The following is an 18,883-nucleotide window of genomic DNA, read 5'->3' as shown; positions in this document are numbered from 1 at the left end:
GGCTAAAAATAAAGTTGGATATTGACAGTCCAGTGATTAAAAGAACTTAATTAGAGGGTGCAATTGTTTCTAACGAGATTGCTCCCCTGGACATATTTAGAGGAATGAAGGCTAATGCCACCAGACTAGCTAAAGAGATTCTATATGCAGACTTCGTATCCATACAGAGAGTGGGATTACAATGTGAAGTGCGGTTTTATAATGTCACGTCCCTATATCAGTCACCCCGAGTTTGCTCGCTTCATCCGGTTCATCAACTAGGAAGAGGATATAGGCCTGGCTGCTTAAGATATCGAGAAATTGTATTCGAAGTAACACATTATTAAGATGTCAACATCTTCGAGAAAGGTTCACGATTTAATACTTGTAATTTCACTGCTATCAATAACCTGTTTTGTGCCTTCATGGAATGGTGGTAAGTCATATACACACCTGACGAATGCGTTACTTTGAAAATGATATAGGTCCATGAAAAATGTGACCAGTGACTGGTATAATTTAGGTCTTGTTTACTTTTCGCGACGTTAGAATGGCATGTGTCAGCTAAAGTAAACAAAAACATAGATATACTTTGTAAATTTACAGAAGTTAGCATGATGTTCAAAATTATATTTCCTATTTTTAAAAATTTTAATCGTGTTCAAAATGATTTTTTTATTAGCATTCTGTATCATTCTTAACTCGACTGCTGCCCTAAATTATTGGGCAAAGAGAGAGAGAGAGAGAGAGAGAGAGAGAACATTGTACTTTCATTTACTAATAGATCCAACTATTCATGTGGACGAGCATCCAACAACATGGAAAAGTGCATTGGAGCGTTGTGCTGGTCGAGGAGAACGGCTTCTATCGCCACAGAATTTGTCAGACAAGGATAAAGATAGATTACTTCCAAAGCTTGAAAAAGACGTCAGGTTCTGGACAATGCCCATGAACATCGCACAAGTTGTGGTCTGGATCGGTAAGCAATTACTCACCCTCGATTATTCAGCAGCCTCCCTATGTACAACCGAAGGGGAGAGGGGTGGGAGAGGGATGCATATCGAGTGTACCTGCAGTATTCCCATAAGCATGTACCCAGTGACTGACTCCCCCAACGATGCATTAATACATACAGCTAGATTTGTGTTCGTAAACTATGCATGACTCCACTGCTGACCAAAAATTATTTTGCAAAACGTTGAAGAATTTACATCAATGTGAAATTTTGCTATTTTGCCAGGAAAATTCTAATAAGGTCATCTATATATGCATACAATCATGCTTACCAAATTTTGTCTACTTCATGTGGTATATGTTCAACCATGTTAACACGGTTTTCGGATAAAAAGTATATGTCCAAATAAAACAAAATGTGTACAGAAACATAAACGTTTAATTATGACCTGAACATCTATTTATGTCATCTATTTATATTTACTAATATGCCTAAGAAAGTTCATCTATCCACCTGGTTTGGATTTTGCTCAGTTGTGCTAACAATGATTTTTAAAACAAAATAAAGCACATATTCACAGCAGCGTAAAAAAAGGAACACACAAAGAGGGAAAATTGATATAATGGTCCTAAAATCTAATTCGATTAGCTAAAGATCACTACAAACATGGTATAAAAATTCCGCGCAAAGTCTTTTGTGGACAGTAACAGGTTTTTAATCATGTATTTCATCATGATATATTGAAATATACGTGGAAGAAAAATTATATCGCCACAGTGGAGATAGCAGTTTTATCGCCAAAGTGGCGAAATCACTTTGGAACTACTTTATTTTCCCATTAAATAGTTATATCCTGTTTTATGTATGTAACTGAAATCTATATTTCCATAGTTAGGCATATTTCAATTTTCTTCTTCTAATATCACGATGGAAAGGGTTCGAATCCTAACAACAGGCCAGCCTGGGTCATCTATCTTGGTGTGTCCTTGCGCAAGGTACTTTACTCCAATTGCCTCGGCACTTGTGTTACTGTGTCATAGAGCACCAAAAAACAAACCAGATCAAACTCTGTTTCAACCACGATGAACAGATTTATGTCAAGATTATAAACTTTTTTACGTATACATTTTTTAATCAATAAGGAGGCGCCATTAAAAAAATATAAAGGTACTCTAAATAACAAATGTAAGCTTCAAGTATTCACTTTTTAAATTAGTTTTCTACGTGAATTCTGAAAATTATTTGTGACTGAACTTATACGAACTGTTGATATTTCTGTCACCCATATTGTATCACGTGCATTTTACCCTATATGACAAACGGACAATATTTAGGATAATGCTCTTGATTAAATACAAAATGGTTCCAGTAACGATTATAACTCTCAGCGTAATCATAATCTTGCTTGTAAAAGATGGATAAATTCGGAATTAACAAGTGTTGCTTGCAAAACGAAATTAACAATCGAAGTTTCAGTGTAGCGTCTGTTACCGAACTAGACTGCACGCAAGCCAAGGCCAAAATTTCACGTTTGAATTCAAAAATGAACAAAATAAAGAACAAAATACGTACAAGTAAAGTCACAATCATTATTCTCTTTTGATTAAAGATGTTAGCCTCTGAAATTTGTCCGATGTGATCGCTCTTGTATGTTTCTACAGTACCCTCAAGCCAACAATGTTCACTGTATCCATCCGCGCCCAAAAAATACGTTAACGAAAGTAAAAATATTTTTATTTTCTTTCGAAAACAGTCATTAATTTTGACAAAAGACATAATTTCAAGTATTATTTGTGCAAGGTTTTGTAAAAAAAAAATTGCTGTTCTAAAGTTACTATAAATTTGAACGTATTTTTATATATGTAGTAATGCAGCCGTTAAACGCATAGCAAAGAAGCATGAAAACAATACATGTCAATAATCGGATTTTGCTATTTCGCCACTCGTGACAATACAGTGTGTACTGTTTCACTCGTGAAATATGTCTTTATATCCACTAAAACAAGATAAATATCATGGATTTAGTTAGTATTGTATATAACCTGATGTAGCCTTGAGTTCCCAATATAGGTTAGCCTGTATAAATCTGTACACATATCTCTCTATATATATCGATCTATCCATCCATGTATGTATGTATGTATGTATGTATGTGTGTGTATATATATATATATATATATATATATATATATATATATATATATATATATATATATATATCACATCTAGCGTGGGTACGTGGGAAAGCCTGCCAGTAGCTTCTCAGGGGTCGGTGGTTCTTCCCTGGGTTTTCCAGGGTTCTTCCTCCACCAGTTATACTGGCCGCCATGTATAGCTTATCTAGTGCTGAAAAATGGCGTTAAACCCTACAACAACAACAACAACAACTATATATATATATATATATATATATATATATATATATATATATATATATATATATATATATATATATATATATATATATATATATTTATTTATTTATTTATTTATTTATTTATATTTATATCACATAGTCGGTACACTTTGCCTATAGTTTAATATTTTTGATATTATCACATGTGAACATATCACTTTACTTTATGTGATTTTGACTGGTCCAAATAAGCCCATGAAATTATTGTGCAGTATTCTCGTTACTGATTGGCTGCGATCTTGGGAAAATGTTTTAACCCCGCCTTACGGAATTTGTTGTTTTCATTGAACATTTGTGGCCGCCATTTTTTAAATATTCTACTCGCTAAAGGGAATTGGGGAAAATGGTCTCGTCTGTTTCAATATTGCCAATTTATTCTCAAAGGGGTTTGTTATGTCATGTATAACATATCATAACATGAAAAATGGCAAACCCTCCAAGACAAGAACAATACCAATAAATAAAACTACCGATAATGCTCAGATGATAGCGAGGGTGGGGGTAGGGATGGAGCGGCGGTATATCTGTAGCATGGAATCCACCCTATATACAAGCTTGGTTTAAATGTGAACTTTGAAGTAAATAAACTCACCTTTGTTCACAGAAGAATGTAGACATAAACCGGTCTCCCAAACTGTCATAATTTTATGCAACCACAGCATATTTACGCAGTAAATATGTGATGCAAGTCCGACTCAAAAGGAGATTTGTTCACGTCTTCTGTACAATCTAATGTTCCAGATCAAATACTGCAAATATCCGGTCACAAATACATTATAGTAAATGTCTGCATCCAGTAATCTACTTTTCACAAAAATATAGCAAGAATGTAATGTTTAGTTGTGTTGTAGAAGTTCAACGTAAACACTGGCACTGTGTTGTGTAGGCCAACTCAAACTGGTACTGTGCACCGTAACAAACAATGTGACATCACACGCATTGGACATTTTGTGTTGACAAATGTTTTGTTGTTTGTAAAATGTTCTGTTTATTTGGATGGATGCTTATTCTTTGATTTATAGTTAGCAAAAATTTATAATATACTTTTACTATTTCAACTTTGTTTGGGACTATTTTTTACGCACAACAAACGAAAGGTACAGCGTCTGTAAGAATGAACAAAATTATTCATTCTTCTTTCTATATAAATAATTTCTACTGAAATAAAACTATGTGATAAAAGGAATCTCAAATGGATAATGATTTAATATTAAATTTATGAAACTCGTTAAATAATGTCCAGATTTAGCTCGCCAAGGCTCGCAAAAGCTGGACATTATTCAACTCGTTTCATAAATTCATCATTAAATCGTTACCCATTTGAGATCATGCGTGCGTGCGTGCGCGTGTGTGTGTGTGTCTGTGTGTGTGTGTCTTTCATGTACAATTCAATATTTTTTCCTAATATGACTTTCCCTCCAGGTTGTGTCCAGGAAACAAGTCCAAAAGCATTGTCTCTACAGGATATTCCTATGTCCTATTTTGGTACGCAGATCTCCTTGCCAAAGTGTCTGGGATATTGCCTAATTCGCGACAAGTATGCTGCTGTTGGGCTCAGGGTACGTTTACAATTTTTTTTTAAAGCTAGAGAGTGACAAAAAATGAGAGAGAGAGAGATGGGATATCTACTTCACTTTTATGATGGTGGATAAGAAAATGGTTTGTTACGTGTGTTTTCATTACAATAAAGTGTAATTATCATGGCTATTAGCCAGTATTTTACAAAGCGAACATTAAAACATCAACGCTACAGACAAAACCATTGAATGTAGGCATTAACTTCCTGACAGATGTGGTAATGGCTGAAGCATATTAAGTGGAGATAAATATAGCAGAGGCGTCATTAAACAGTAACTTGTTTAAAACCGATATTTTACGTTGGTACCTAGAGGGTGGCGATTTAGACAAGTTTCACTGTATAAAACATGGAAAGAATATGATTTCTTTGTCTTGGCTGTTCCTGATAGTGTGCATTACCCCATGTTTCATCGTCTTGGCTGTTCCTGATAGCTTGCATACCCATCTGTTTATGTCGTCTTGGTTGTTCGGGTGTTTTCACTTTACATGAAAGCAGATCTGACAATAGTATATACTGAGGTTTGCTGAGCATTTTTAGGTCAGTCATCTACAGCTGTAAACCACAAATAGATCAATATGCTAAGTTGATGCTTCATAATCTGCCTTCTATTAGAAGTTGATAGGAAATACCTGTCACGTCATGCTACATGCTCTGGCTTCTATTAGAAATTGATAGGAAATAGCTGTCACGTCATGCTACATACTCTGACTTCTATTAGAAATTGATAGGAAATAGCTGTCACGTCATGCTTCATAATCTGCCTTCTATTGGAAATTGATAGGAAATACCTGTCACGTCATGCTACATGCTCTGGCTTCTATTAGAAATGGATAAGAACTAGCTGTCAGGTCATGCTACATGCTCTGACTTCTATTAGAAACTGATAGGAAATAGCTTCTATTATAATTGGATAGGAAATAGCTGTCAAAATCATTCTACTTACTCTGACTTCTATTAGAAATGGATGGAAAAATGCTGTCACATCATACTACATACTTTGACTTCTTTTAGAAATGGATAGGAAAAGGCTGTCACATCATACTACATACTCTAACTTCTATTAGAAATGGATAGGAAAAGGCTGTCACGTCATGCTACATACTCTGACTTCTATTAAAAATGGATAGGAAATAGCTGTCACGTCATGCTAAATATTCTGGCTTGTCTTAGAAATGGATTGGAAATAGCTTTCACGTCATGCTAAATATTCTGGCTTGTCTTAAATAGGAAAAGGCTGTCACGTCATGTTACATGCTATGACTTCTATTAGAAAAGGATAGGAAATAGCTGTCACGTCATGCTACATACTCTGGCTTCTATTAGAAATGGATAGGAAATAGCTGCCACGTCATGCTATATACTCTGGCTTCTATTATAAAAGGATAGGAAATAGCTGTCACGTCATGCTACATACTCTGGCTTCTATTAGAAATGGATAGGAAAAGGCTGTCACGTCATGCTACATATTCTGGCTTCTGTTAGAAATGGATAGGAAGTAGCTGTCAGGTCATGCTACATACTAAGGCTTCTATTCGAAATGGTTAGGAAAACGCTGTCACATCATGCTACATACTCTGGCTTCTATTAGAAATGGATAGGGAAAGGCTGTCACGTCATGCTACATACTCTGGCTTCTTTTAGAAATTGATAGGGAAAGTTTGTCACGTAATGATGCATACTCTGGCTTCTTTTAGAAATGGATAGGGAAAGGCTGTAACATCATGCTACATAATCTGGGGGGGGAGGGGCCGAGTGGCCGAGTGGTCTAAAGCGCTCTCCGTTACGGATCACTGCCATCTCACCTCTGTCTGCGTGGGTTCGAGTCCAGGATTCGGCCAATGTGGGTATGTGAGAAAGCTTGCCAGTAGCTTCTCGTGGGTCGGTGGTTCTTCCCGGGGGTTTCCCGGGTTCTTCCTCCACCATTAATACTGGCCGCCATACATAGCCTATCGTGTGCTGAAAATGGCGGTAAACCCCACAACAACAACAACATAATCTGGGTTGTGTTAGCAATGGATAGGAAATTGTCAGGTGCAACCAAGAGACGGAAATTTTAGTCTTTCTTACTTATACTGCAGCAATTGACGTTGTGAGCGACTGTAAATAGTCTTGATAATTATTCTTGTATGTTTGGTCTGTAATTTATTAAACGTTTCAAGTGAAAGACCTAACCGTTAACTAGAACCTCATCACTAAGGTCCATAGTCCTACCAAAGAAAAACTTTGAATCTTTGTAGGAATACTTTCTACGGTTTGCACCCACAAATTATCCAGAATAAATATTTAATCCAGTTTTCACCAGTAGCGTCAGAGATATTTGAGCTCACAATTTCAAGTAGTTTTCTACTATGCTAATAAGTAACAGGATGAGATTCAACATTATTTTTTGTCGTGCTTGTTACAAGGCTGTCGTTATGTATATTTAATTTGCACTGTTTGTTATCTTTTTTAATTTGTTATATGTATTGGATAATTGTATTTTAGACTTAACCTTGTCCTAAATCAAATTAATGTTCTACCTGACCTGAATAATTGATTTGGCTTTGTAAACAAACATATTTATCTCAATTTGAGACCAGAACATTGGAAACTCCCCATGAAATACTGGGTCTACCTGTTGTTTACTAGATTTTATATTTACGATTTTAGTAACAGACCTTCCAATTATAATTATGTTGTTATGATTTATGTTACATTGTCCTTACAGGCTAATGGATTCTGCATGTGTTTTTCCGACACGACGGCACTGGTATTAGCGAAATATTGTGATCGTAACTGTTCAGCCACTGGGATGGACGAGTGCGAAGGGAACTCTATCTCGCTCTACCGTTTAGGTATCGGTATCCTTACTAGATGGAAAAAACATACAGCAGATTAGTGTCTCGATATATCATTGCTTGTACTGAAAACTTCTTCTCCTTTCACATAACTTTAATTCGTACCTTCCAAAGACCAGAGTGAATATTACGAATTATTGCGTAAGTATTATGTAGAGAACTGAAAATGACCGAACATCATCGTCGAATATGTCAGCATATAAAGAAGAAGCTAATGTATATATCCACGATGACGATGATTATAATAACGATTACAACGATGATGATGATAATGATCTTGGAAAAAGGACAAGTAAGTCCTTTTATGAGCCTATTTAATGAGACTGTATGTATTTATATATCTACAGTTCCTAAAGGAGAGGTGCTGACGACTGAAGAAGAGCTTCTGGGCACGGGTAAATGTGTTTGCTTTGTACACGACGCAGACAAACAATTCAATATCTCCAGCTGTGACAAGACGATGCCTGGCTTCGTGTGTCAGAGTGAGTTTCATGTGTAAGCACGGGTATAATAAAAAAAAAACATTTTAATGTCGAGGTCAACATTATTGTGCTACAAATTAAACCCGTTACTTCACAACTCATGGGTGAGAATAATCTAATGCATGAAACGTTCTTTTTAGTTAAACTGATATATACTTCCGTGTGTACGGATGTGGACAGGTCAATAATGTTGATGATTTGTTTGTTGTTCTTTTTTTGTAATGTCGCAGAGTTTTTATTATTATTTGTAAACCCCCAAATTGTCAATACTTTGGTTAAAGAACAAATATGAAACAGTTTCTACACAGAGTAACAAATATATAAAATATCGAGGTTTGTTAGTACCATTATCGAAAGTTCAGGAATCTGCTGCAAAGCAACTTTCTACCAAAGCATCCGACGAGCATTTCATCTTTCACATGTGGCACATTTTGGTGGTGCCATTTTTAAAAGGCCTTTCACATAGTTTTAAAGATGTATGATACGGAAATTTCGTCAGAAAATACATTAAAAAGGTCTGATTAATTTGAATTTTTCTGTAAATTATACAATTAAAGCGTGGATTTCATTATTTTATCCTATGGATGAAGAAGATAAAAGCAAATTCACCGATTTTTAAGGAGCCAGCGGTTATTGTAAGCTTTGTTACAACGAGTACAAAAGAATATTTATCGAGAAATCAACATCACATAAAGGCATGCGATAAAATAGAGAGATGGAAACAACGATTACTTCTAAAGATGGACAAATGAAAACAATGCCAGTCAACAAATTTTTAAATCAGTCAATAATTTTCAATATTAGGGTAAAAAAAATAACACATTAGAGTAAATCGACCAAAATAGCCAACGATCGTGACGGTAATTAGATGAGAGATCCAGAGACCTACTGATTAGGGTCAGCAATTATGTATCTGGCTTTGTTACCCATCATTATTATACTTCTCTCATTCCAAAGAATGTTGTCAGTTGTGAGTCTAGTGTTGTGTAAGAAAAAGAAAGAAGAAAGAAAGAAAGAAAGAAAGAAAGAAAGAAAGAAAGAAACACTCCTTCTGAACCAAATCAAACAAACAACACGTTGTTTCAGCGGAGAAAAAAAAAACACCAAAATGTGGACTCACCACTGAACGAAATGCACAGGCATAATATAGATTTAACGTGTTCTTTTTAATTCGGGACACATATATTTTCAGCGCATAGTAGAGAGTATCCTGTGTACAACAGACCAGCCACGTGGCAGGAGGCAAATAGAGAGTGTCGGAAAACGAAGATGATCTTGTCTTCGCTTTGGCATCAACCTGACTTTGAGTCCTTCACTGATTCTTGCCTCTGGATGGGATTCTTCGTTAGTCCAACACCCATCATCAATCCGGACTATAACGCGGGTAAACTAGTTAGAGTTAATATTCGTCATTAGTTGAGCAATGTTATATCTTGCGTTATATAAACACTTTCAGAAGAAAAGGATTCGTCCCGAATTTTAAATTTGCACAAGTAGATAATATTTAACAGAAATGGAGTTATATTTTAAAATATTGAACTCTGTGGCGTGGTCTGTCTATCACGCACAATTTTTAATTAAAAAAAATAAAATTATTCACTGATTAGTTTAAATTACTGCTCTGTCATGATCACATATATTGCCCACAACTGAAACACACCCAATCTATCATTCTAGTAGTCAAGTATCTTGGCCTGTTTTTTCGTTGACGTCTTCAGGTTTTCTCTGGTATTGTTCCATTGCTTTTTTTCTTTGATTATTACCTCATCGGATTTTTTAGGATCAAATAACTAATATGGTCTTCGTTTTCGGATGAATATAGTCCTGACTCAATGGAATTCGAAAACTGTAGTACACAATACTTCTCTATATGTGGGCCTTCGCCAGCTCCCAGCTATATAAACTGGCATCCATTGAGGAGTCCCACATGTTTCCAACATTACAAAGACTTTTGTATGTTGGAGTTTCCCTCTCAGATCTGTGATGCATGTTGTTAAAAAAAATCAAAACGAATTTGGATTAAAAAATTTATTTAAATATATTTTTTTATTCGGGGTTTATTTTCCCCATGAAAAAGTACTGATCAGGGATCTCAGGCTGGTTCCCCAACGTTTCCATGTCGCTAAACAGCCAGGCATTAGTTGTTTTGTTTTTTTTTTTTGTTTTTTTTTCATCCTCAAACTCATGGTCAGATTTTATTGTTTGTATTTAATTTATCCATTATAACACCCATTTTGCAACCTTTTTTTTGGTGTTCATTTAAGTTTTAGATAGCTCTGTTTTTCAGTTTTATTTCGGTGTTTAATATGTCAATATTGCCACATGAAGCTAGTGTCTTTTTTGTTTGTTTCAGTTTTAACGGCCTCTAGCTCACTGTCAACTAAATCAATTCTTCAACATAATGGGGGGTATCTTTCAATCTACTTAAGTTTTGAATTTATATGCAGCTATTGTAAATCCAAATTAACTACAATTTTCTAATCACTTCTATCGTTTTTTCTGTTTCATCAATGCTACCTTGATCCATACCGATATAATTGATTATTTCTCAGTCAACACACTCGAATGTAGATTTAGATTGATAAATCTTAGCATTAAACTCTATGAATATTGTTGTCGTCATGGGTTTAATGCCATTTTTCAGCACACAATATTCTATACATGATGGATAATCTTTTTGGAGTGGTTTAAATTTTTCAGCTGTGTTTTAAGCATTCAACATTAACCTTTAGTTGGCTTTCAGTTTTCGTCATTCTATCATTTGACGTTTCTTCATGTACATTTTGAGGTTGCAGTAGCCATGTGGAATTAATACCATTTCCCGTTTCATTCTTGTCAGTGATATAGCAAAATAGATTGTTTTAAGAACATTAGAGATGCTGTAATACCAGGCAGTAAAATGTACTCTCTTTGATGAAGTGGATGAAGACCATTTCATTAGTTTATTTATTTATTTTTATTTGTTAAGTTATGAACTGTTATGAACTAGATTGGAGAAATGTATTCGAGCTAGTTCCATTTATTTCTGTTTGTGTTATTTCACTTATTCTTACAGAACTGTGTCCCCTTTCACTTGTTCTTACAGAATTGTGTCCCCTTTTCACTTGTTCTTACAGAATTGTGTCCCCTTTCACTTGTTCTTGCAGAATTGTGTCCCCTTTTCACTTGTTCTTACAGAATTGTGTCTCCTTTTCAATATAACGTTAATCATTAGCTCGTTTAAATGAAGCGAAAACTTTCCCAATTGACTATTACACTGGTCAACAGTGAAATCATTACTGACTTGAAAAGGCCCTAATCTGTAGTATTTTGGTGTGCCGAACACGAATATAACCGTGAAAAATTTGTATTGGCTCTCGTTTTGAAGATATTCATATACCTCATTTTCTATGTTTCACTGTGTAAATTTCTCCAGTAGGACTGCAGCAACATCCGGAATAATGATGTAACATTGCATAATACCATCATGCTCACATCATCCACAGTTGATTGCATCATTTTCTGATGCAATGCAATACTAATGCCATGCGGCTGCTGAAGTAAGTTGACGTCAGCAGTGTACTATACATGTGTAGGCCTATTATACTAATGCCAGGCGGCTGCTGAAGCTGACGTAAGCAGTGTACTATATAAAGCCCAATCAGATAGGTTCAGCATTTAAAATATTTTAGACGTTGTGCGAGACAGTTCAAGCTACTGTTACATAAAACTTATTATTTTATCCATTTACGTACAATAAAGAACAGTAATGCCTCGAAAGTGTGTTAATACCGCGGACAATTTTTGCTATATTTGTGGGGAAGTGACATTTGCCAACCAGAAGAAAAGTATCAATTCTCAAGTGAAGAAGGCATATCATCTTTACTTCGGATGCAAGGTTGGTGACCAAGACAAGCCTTGGGCTCCGCATATATGCTGTGCTACATGTACAACACAGCTTTCACAGTGGTTGAATTGCAAAAGGTCATCAATGCCGTTTGCAGTCCCAATGGTGTGGAGAGAGCCAAGCAACCACCTAAATGACTGTTACTTCTGCTTGGTTCCTCCTCTTTCCGGCGGAATAACGAAGCGAAAGAAGTCGAGAATAGTCTACCCAAACATTCCGTCTGCATTGAGACCAGTTCCACATGGTGAGGGACTTCCTATTCCAGAACCTCCAGCAGAATATTCTCTTGATTCATCTGACGAAGACAAAGGTGAGTCGACCTGTTCTTCTCCTGGTCCATCAGCATGCAGTGATCCAGATTTTCACTGTGGTGCATCATCAACCCCACACAGAATAACACAGGAAGAACTAAATGACCTGATTCGTGATTTGGACTTATCAAAGAACAAGGCAGAATTGCTAGGATCAAGACTCCAACAATGGAATCTTCTAGAAGAAGATGTCACAATTACTGCATATCGAAAGCGCCACCAGCAATTGGAGCCTTTCTTCAGAAAGGAAAGTAATCTGATATTCTGTTCCGATATTGAGGGCCTCATGAATGCTTTAAAAATCACTCATGACCCACAAGAATGGAGACTATTTGTGGACTCTTCGAAACTGAGTCTCAAGGCTGTGCTTTTGCACAATGGAAACATTCTTCCATCTATTCCAGTAGCGTATGCTGTCCACATGAAAGAGACATACGATAACTTAAGGCAGCTACTGAATTCCATTGAGTATAACAAGTACAGCTGGCACCTCTGTGGTGATTTGAAGGTAGTTGCCCTTTTAATGGGACTGCAGCAAGGATATACAAAATACATGTGTTTCTTATGCGAGTGGGATAGCCGAGCAAGGGAAATGCACTACATGAGGAAGGAATGGACTCACAGGCAGAATGTAGCCATTGGAGAGAAGAATATCCAACACCCAGCTCTGGTTGAGGCTCAGAAAATCTTGCTACCACCCCTTCACATCAAACTAGGTTTGATGAAGAACTTCGTGAAAGCCATTGACCGGACTTTGCCAGCATTCCGATACCTGCATGAAAAATTCCCTCGACTCAGCGAAGCAAAGATTAAAGAGGGAGTTTTTGTGGGTCCTCAGATTCGAGAGCTTTTCAAAGATGACCGGTTCAACAACTTGCTGGAAGGTGACGCGAAACAAGCATGGAATGCTTTTCGCCTAGTTTCTACAAACTTCCTCGGAAATGTTAGGGCAGAAAACTATAAGGAACTAGTAGAAGACATGTTGATGAAGTATAAGAAACTTGGCTGCAATATGTCTCTAAAGATTCACTTCCTTCATTCCCATTTGGATTTCTTTCCTAGCAACTGTGGTATTGTTAGTGATGAACACGGCGAACGTTTTCATCAAGATATCGCAACAATGGAACAAAGATACCAGGGAAAATGGTCCACTACAATGCTGGCTGACTACTGCTGGACACTCCTCAGAGATGCTCCCGAACAGCTGTACAAGAGACAGGCGAAGAAATCTAAGATGTAGTCAATGACTTGATTTTTTATAGGTAGGCTATTACAGTTGACCTTTTACTATTGGAATGCATTTCGTTATGTAAACATTAATTTCTTGCAGATTACAAAAAAACTAGAGCCAATTTTGCAATTTGACTGTCATATTCGTGTTCAGCACATAAAAATTGATAAGAATTGACTAATTTTATTTCAGTAACATGACTTTTGTAAAAATTTGTTGTCCAGTGTTATGTTCAACTCTACGTGAATCCTTTGTTCTTCGCGAAATCACAGTTTCAGCTCGTTGCTTTTATCTTCCGTTAGCCTTGTCCACCTTCCATTTCGTTCAGGCTGACATTTGGAATATATGTACATATATGCATCTGAATGTGAATAAAAGTTAATACTTGAAAATGTTATTCCACAAATAAAAAGTGGATTCCAAAATGTATTCTGAGATTACTGTCAAAATAGGACAGATGAAAACAAATGTATTTTAGCAAGAGAGATGAAAACACAGATCACTAAAACGAATAAGTGAAACAGAGGTACCGGACTAATGAAAAGGGTAGATTAATTTAAATGACAAGAAGCAGAAAAGTTTAAATTCAATAAAAGAATGCATAAAGTCAGACAAATTAATAAAGCTACTAGTTACGCCATAAGCCTACTTTATCGTTAATGGCCAAAAAAGTTAAACACTGCAAATGTGCCGTTTGGAGATGAAATAAAGGATAATTAGTGAAGGTTAAATAATTGAAAATCTTTATCATGGAGCAAATCATGGGCACTAATCAACTTATGTAGCGAGCGTTAAAGGCACAAGTGAATCAACATAACAACTACCTATACTCCCTTTAATTGTGAATCATTTCTACAAAATATGTTTTCCACTTTTCCATCTGTTGTAATTTTGTCTGAATGTTAAAAATGTTACGAAACTAGCACCTAATACGACTCGAGGCAATCCACGGTTGAATGATAATATTCCAGTAAAATATCTAATTCCACTGGCTGTCCAGTAACCATCTATCAATTCCTTTTGTAAAATGTCTAACTTGTCAATTGGAAGAATTTAGCAGATCAGTGATGACACAGATTATAACCTCTGAAAATGACCTGACAGTTTTCACAGCCTGACCAATGACAAATATTATACACGTCTTTTTGACCCTCTTAGCATTCAATGTGCCCTTCTATTCTCCAGTCACGTTAGTAATGTTCATCTCTTATTGCTTTCATTTTGTATATATGTGTTTGGTTCCCCTTTCTACACTTCACTTTCATGTATTGTTTCAATTGCTGTTACAGGATAAAGGAATATCTTGTGTTTACCACAAATCCCAATTCTTGTTCCACTTTTGTTTTCTTTGCTATTCAAGTAAACAAGAAACGACGGTAGAAGATGGACACCGTTTTGAACCAAAAAAGCTAATAAAATGATAATCGTATATATCGTGCTATCATTTTTGAAGATTAAAATATCGTACATGTTTTTCCTACAAAGAAAAAGAAAGACACGCACGTCATATTGGAGAGACCATTTATACACTCTGGCTACCGTGTAAACTTTGCAAGGAAATGTTCATCTATTTGACCTTGGGATTGTAGTGGTGAATATTATTATATCAAATCCACTGATAGGAACGGCAATGCAGCTGATTTAAAAACAACCCAAAATCATAGTGAAAATCGTGCATCACCTAGTTCAGTAAGAGGCTGAAACAAGTGTTAAAGAAAATCGTGTTAGACAGTAACAACTTTTGCAGCATTTGCAATTACAATATCAACAGTCATATTTTCTATAGAAAAACCAGTACGAAGAGCTGTTTATCATACGCCGCATACTCGTTCTATCACAGCGCCACCTTTTCCAGGCTAATAATTTTTTACATTATCAAAAATGCTTGAAATATATAGCCCATTATTTGTTTCCTCAGCCAAAACAGTAAAACAACATCATTAAGTGCAGTTATCTAAACGGTGATAGCCTAGTTATTAAGTAGTGCTAGAAATGTTAGTCTTTTCTCGCTGAACACGTTTGTTATTTTTCCGGGCATGGGTAGGATTTTTACTTGTATTTTTTTATCAGAGGTGTAAACAAAATGCAACTAGAAGAGTTAGGATAACAAATCTATTTGAAACGCAATAAGCAGAAGCTCAAACAACCATGAGTATAAAATTAAAGATTGTTTGTTTTATTGTTGATGTTCGTTGGCTGTGGGTCTTTTGATATTGTTAGTTTGTTGATTTCTTTGTTTCTAAATTGTATCGTATGTCTTTTGAAAGTTAGATAATATAACAGCCATGTTACGCTCATAGTCGTCTCCAGAGGTATTTCGAAAAATAACAATCATAGTCCTTCTCTATATAATTTTTCTCACTTTGTCCTGTTTCTTTTCCTGTACAGCCTCAGAAGTACTTTTAAGGTTTGTTTACAATCTCTGTCTTGGTTGCATTAGTATTAAATCCTAGTTGAAATGAGTCATTGGATTTCTGTACATTAATGTTGTTTCCAACTATACTAGCCATTTTCATAACAAGGTCAGTTGATAACAAAAAAGATATCGCCACCACCAATGAATATCACGATTAATTCTGTGATGAACTACTGAAATTGCGTCATGCTTTCATCTGTGTCGTAACCTTGCTGTCCTATATATAATTAGTAGCTCCGCTAGCTGTATTACACTCTCTAGTACTGTCGTAACAGACTGCAAGTTGATGTTGTGTGTTGAACGTGGGCACCTAGTTTCGAGAGTTCTGATACATTGTTCTGCAATACTGTCCAAGTATTATACAAAGTATATTATTTGCGTACTTTCCATCAAATCTTTAAATCTTTTTTTTGTAAACCTCTTTCCCTTATCCAGCTAAATCTTTTCAGGCGTTCTCTCTTTAAAGATGCATCTGATGTGGTCGCGTTAGTCATTTCTCTTTTCTATTTACTTTCCAACCAATATTTTACTATTTTGTTTCAAAAGAACTCCCCTGATCATATTACATCTTTTTAGGCATTCTTTCCGTGAAGATGTCTGTGGCGTCGTCTTTATATCAGCCGTTCTGTCTGAGCCGTTGCGTATTTTAAAAAAATCTACAGTCAAGATGTATTTGTATCCATCGTTGTAGATTTAATATTCATGCATGGCAACAATGTCTGCTTGCCACTGTTCGCAGTTCGTCCAGGTGACTAACATTACTTTCTGTTGAGAAATCTTTTTAGCCTACTTGTGCAATATATATATGTAGATTGTTTGGTTAAACATTCTCTCCATTCAGTAAATATTAGTCAACATTTGTCGTGTTTACCCTGTTTGCATGACTGAGTAATGCTCGTGTAAGCAAACTGGCCTTCAAGATCGTAGTATATAAATTAAATACTGTTATTTGTGTTCTTCCGCGAGGTCCGTCTTTTGTGAGTCAAGAACTCTTAGACGTGAGCAAGTCACCATTTACAACTGGTACTTTTCCCCAAAGATTTCCAATCTTTTCAAGCCTTTGAGACGTCTAAATGATGTCAGATCCATCTTAAATGTTGTCCTTCCAATGGTTGATTCAGAAACAGCTAATTCATATACGGAGTCACCATGTGCTGGTTTGAATCTAAAATTATATTTCTGTCTTTTGACGAATTGTTGTACATTAATCTGATAAATTTGATGAGATCTTCCAGCTGAGCAGTTATTTAGTCAATGCAAATATTTGTCTTTATCAAATACATAATTTAATCCATCCAAGTGATCATCCATTTTGATCATCTTGCTTAGTGGATCATACTTCTTATCTAAATGCTCCATCATTTATCTGTCTTCAATGAATTTCATGTTTCAGTATACAGACGGTTATAAAGACGGTTATAAAGACGATCACAGTGTTGCAACTAAGTTGTTGCAATCCACACACCTGATACAGCTTCCATCTTTATTTTATTTTATTTTTTTTTTGGGGGGGGGGAATTACAGCCACCTTCAGATCTGTGAACCATTCTAAAACCCCATTTTGTCATCCATTTGGATTCTCTTTTCAGACTGAAAACCTCGCAAAACCTTAAATTTGATAACCAATGAATATCCTAAATTTTTTTTGCTGTAGCATGATTTGCTCATAAAATCTTTGATAAGAAAAGCATTCTGTACTGTTGATTGCCTAGTCACTTTTACCCAGAATCTGAGTGAACGATTTCATATATACTCAAAATCACTGCTTAGTAATGGAGGCTATTGTAAAATAAAATAAATTTGATTTTGTATAACTTGATATGGAAATGAATAGGCGCAGTTCTTTCTGTTCTGGTGATTTGTTATACACTCATTAATTTGAATCTAGTCAACAGTTTATAAGAACAGCTCACCCATTTTAATAAGACCCTTAAGGCGACTTGAGAAAAGTGGTCGTATATCCGTGGTATTGATATCAGGGTTCAGATTTCAACGACTTACACGCATGTTTGATTGTATGTATACTCGATAATAGATAGAAATATATTGGTATATGTTTATGTATATACTGTAAATGGAGAGTGAGAGAATGTCAATTATATAACCACGCATATTGACAGCGAGAGAAACAGATTAGTTGTTTCCAAGAGTTACTGACAAACCGGCCTCCTGTAAGTCACACATGCATAATTTCACACAATTCACTTGCTATCTGCTGTTTCATAGACAATATATAGCTAGATTGTTTACTAGATGAGTTTTAGATTTAATAACTAAAATTAGCGCCATGTTAGAAGACGCATAATGACTACTGAAGCATAAACTATACTGTTAAAATGAGTTGATTACCGCTTTCATATTTTCACTTCCAAGAGAGGGCGCTGTGTTTTAGAGATAAGACAACTATGATTGATAGAATTTATTTAATGGTACCCTTTGGGAGTCAGAACATCCACTGACATCTTTGAATGGGTGTGCGATTACTGGTTGTAATCCATAATAGAGGAGAGTTCTTGGTTCGGGGTTTGTAAAACTAACAAATAATGGTGACAAAATAAGTTCTTTAGATTTTCGGTCGCTGCAACTGGGTAGTCTTAATACCGGAGTGGTCGATTGACGTGGTTTTACTGTACTACTTTAATTGTTAGATTTAAAGACCAAGATGAATATGTTTTTCAAGAATGCTAATTGTATAAACAGATCCAGCTATCTTGTACATCATCAAATTGACGAGAAAGATGTGGCGCTTTTTCTCTGATCTCATTTGTGTCGGAACAACGACATTAGCTCT

At 35.7% G+C, this 18,883-nt stretch overlaps 1 protein-coding gene across 2 annotated transcripts in view; it reads left to right on the top strand.

The window, feature by feature from the left end:
- The first annotated feature begins 247 nt into the window (after positions 1–247).
- The window catches only part of LOC149792079 (uncharacterized), a 33,335-nt gene continuing 14,699 nt past the window's right edge, over positions 248–18,883 (top strand). The window contains exons 1-6 of one of the 2 annotated variants that reach the window (XM_089970590.1): positions 248–415; positions 764–958; positions 4,773–4,909; positions 7,637–7,763; positions 8,114–8,248; positions 9,441–9,632. In XM_089970590.1, coding sequence (XP_089826716.1) covers positions 328–415; positions 764–958; positions 4,773–4,909; positions 7,637–7,763; positions 8,114–8,248; positions 9,441–9,632 — 874 coding nt within the window. In that variant the 5' untranslated portion in view covers positions 248–327. The remainder of the gene's footprint in view (positions 416–763; positions 959–4,772; positions 4,910–7,636; positions 7,764–8,113; positions 8,249–9,440; positions 9,633–18,883) is intronic. The other variant, XM_089970589.1, reaches the window with a different exon arrangement.

This window comes from Sinohyriopsis cumingii, chromosome 9 (genome assembly GCF_028554795.1).
Source record: "Sinohyriopsis cumingii isolate HCF-2022 chromosome 9, ASM2855479v2, whole genome shotgun sequence".
Lineage (NCBI taxonomy): Eukaryota > Metazoa > Mollusca > Bivalvia > Unionida > Unionidae > Sinohyriopsis > Sinohyriopsis cumingii.
The sequence above is the reverse complement of the archived record's forward strand: the minus strand, read 5'-3'. Positions and strand labels throughout refer to the sequence as shown.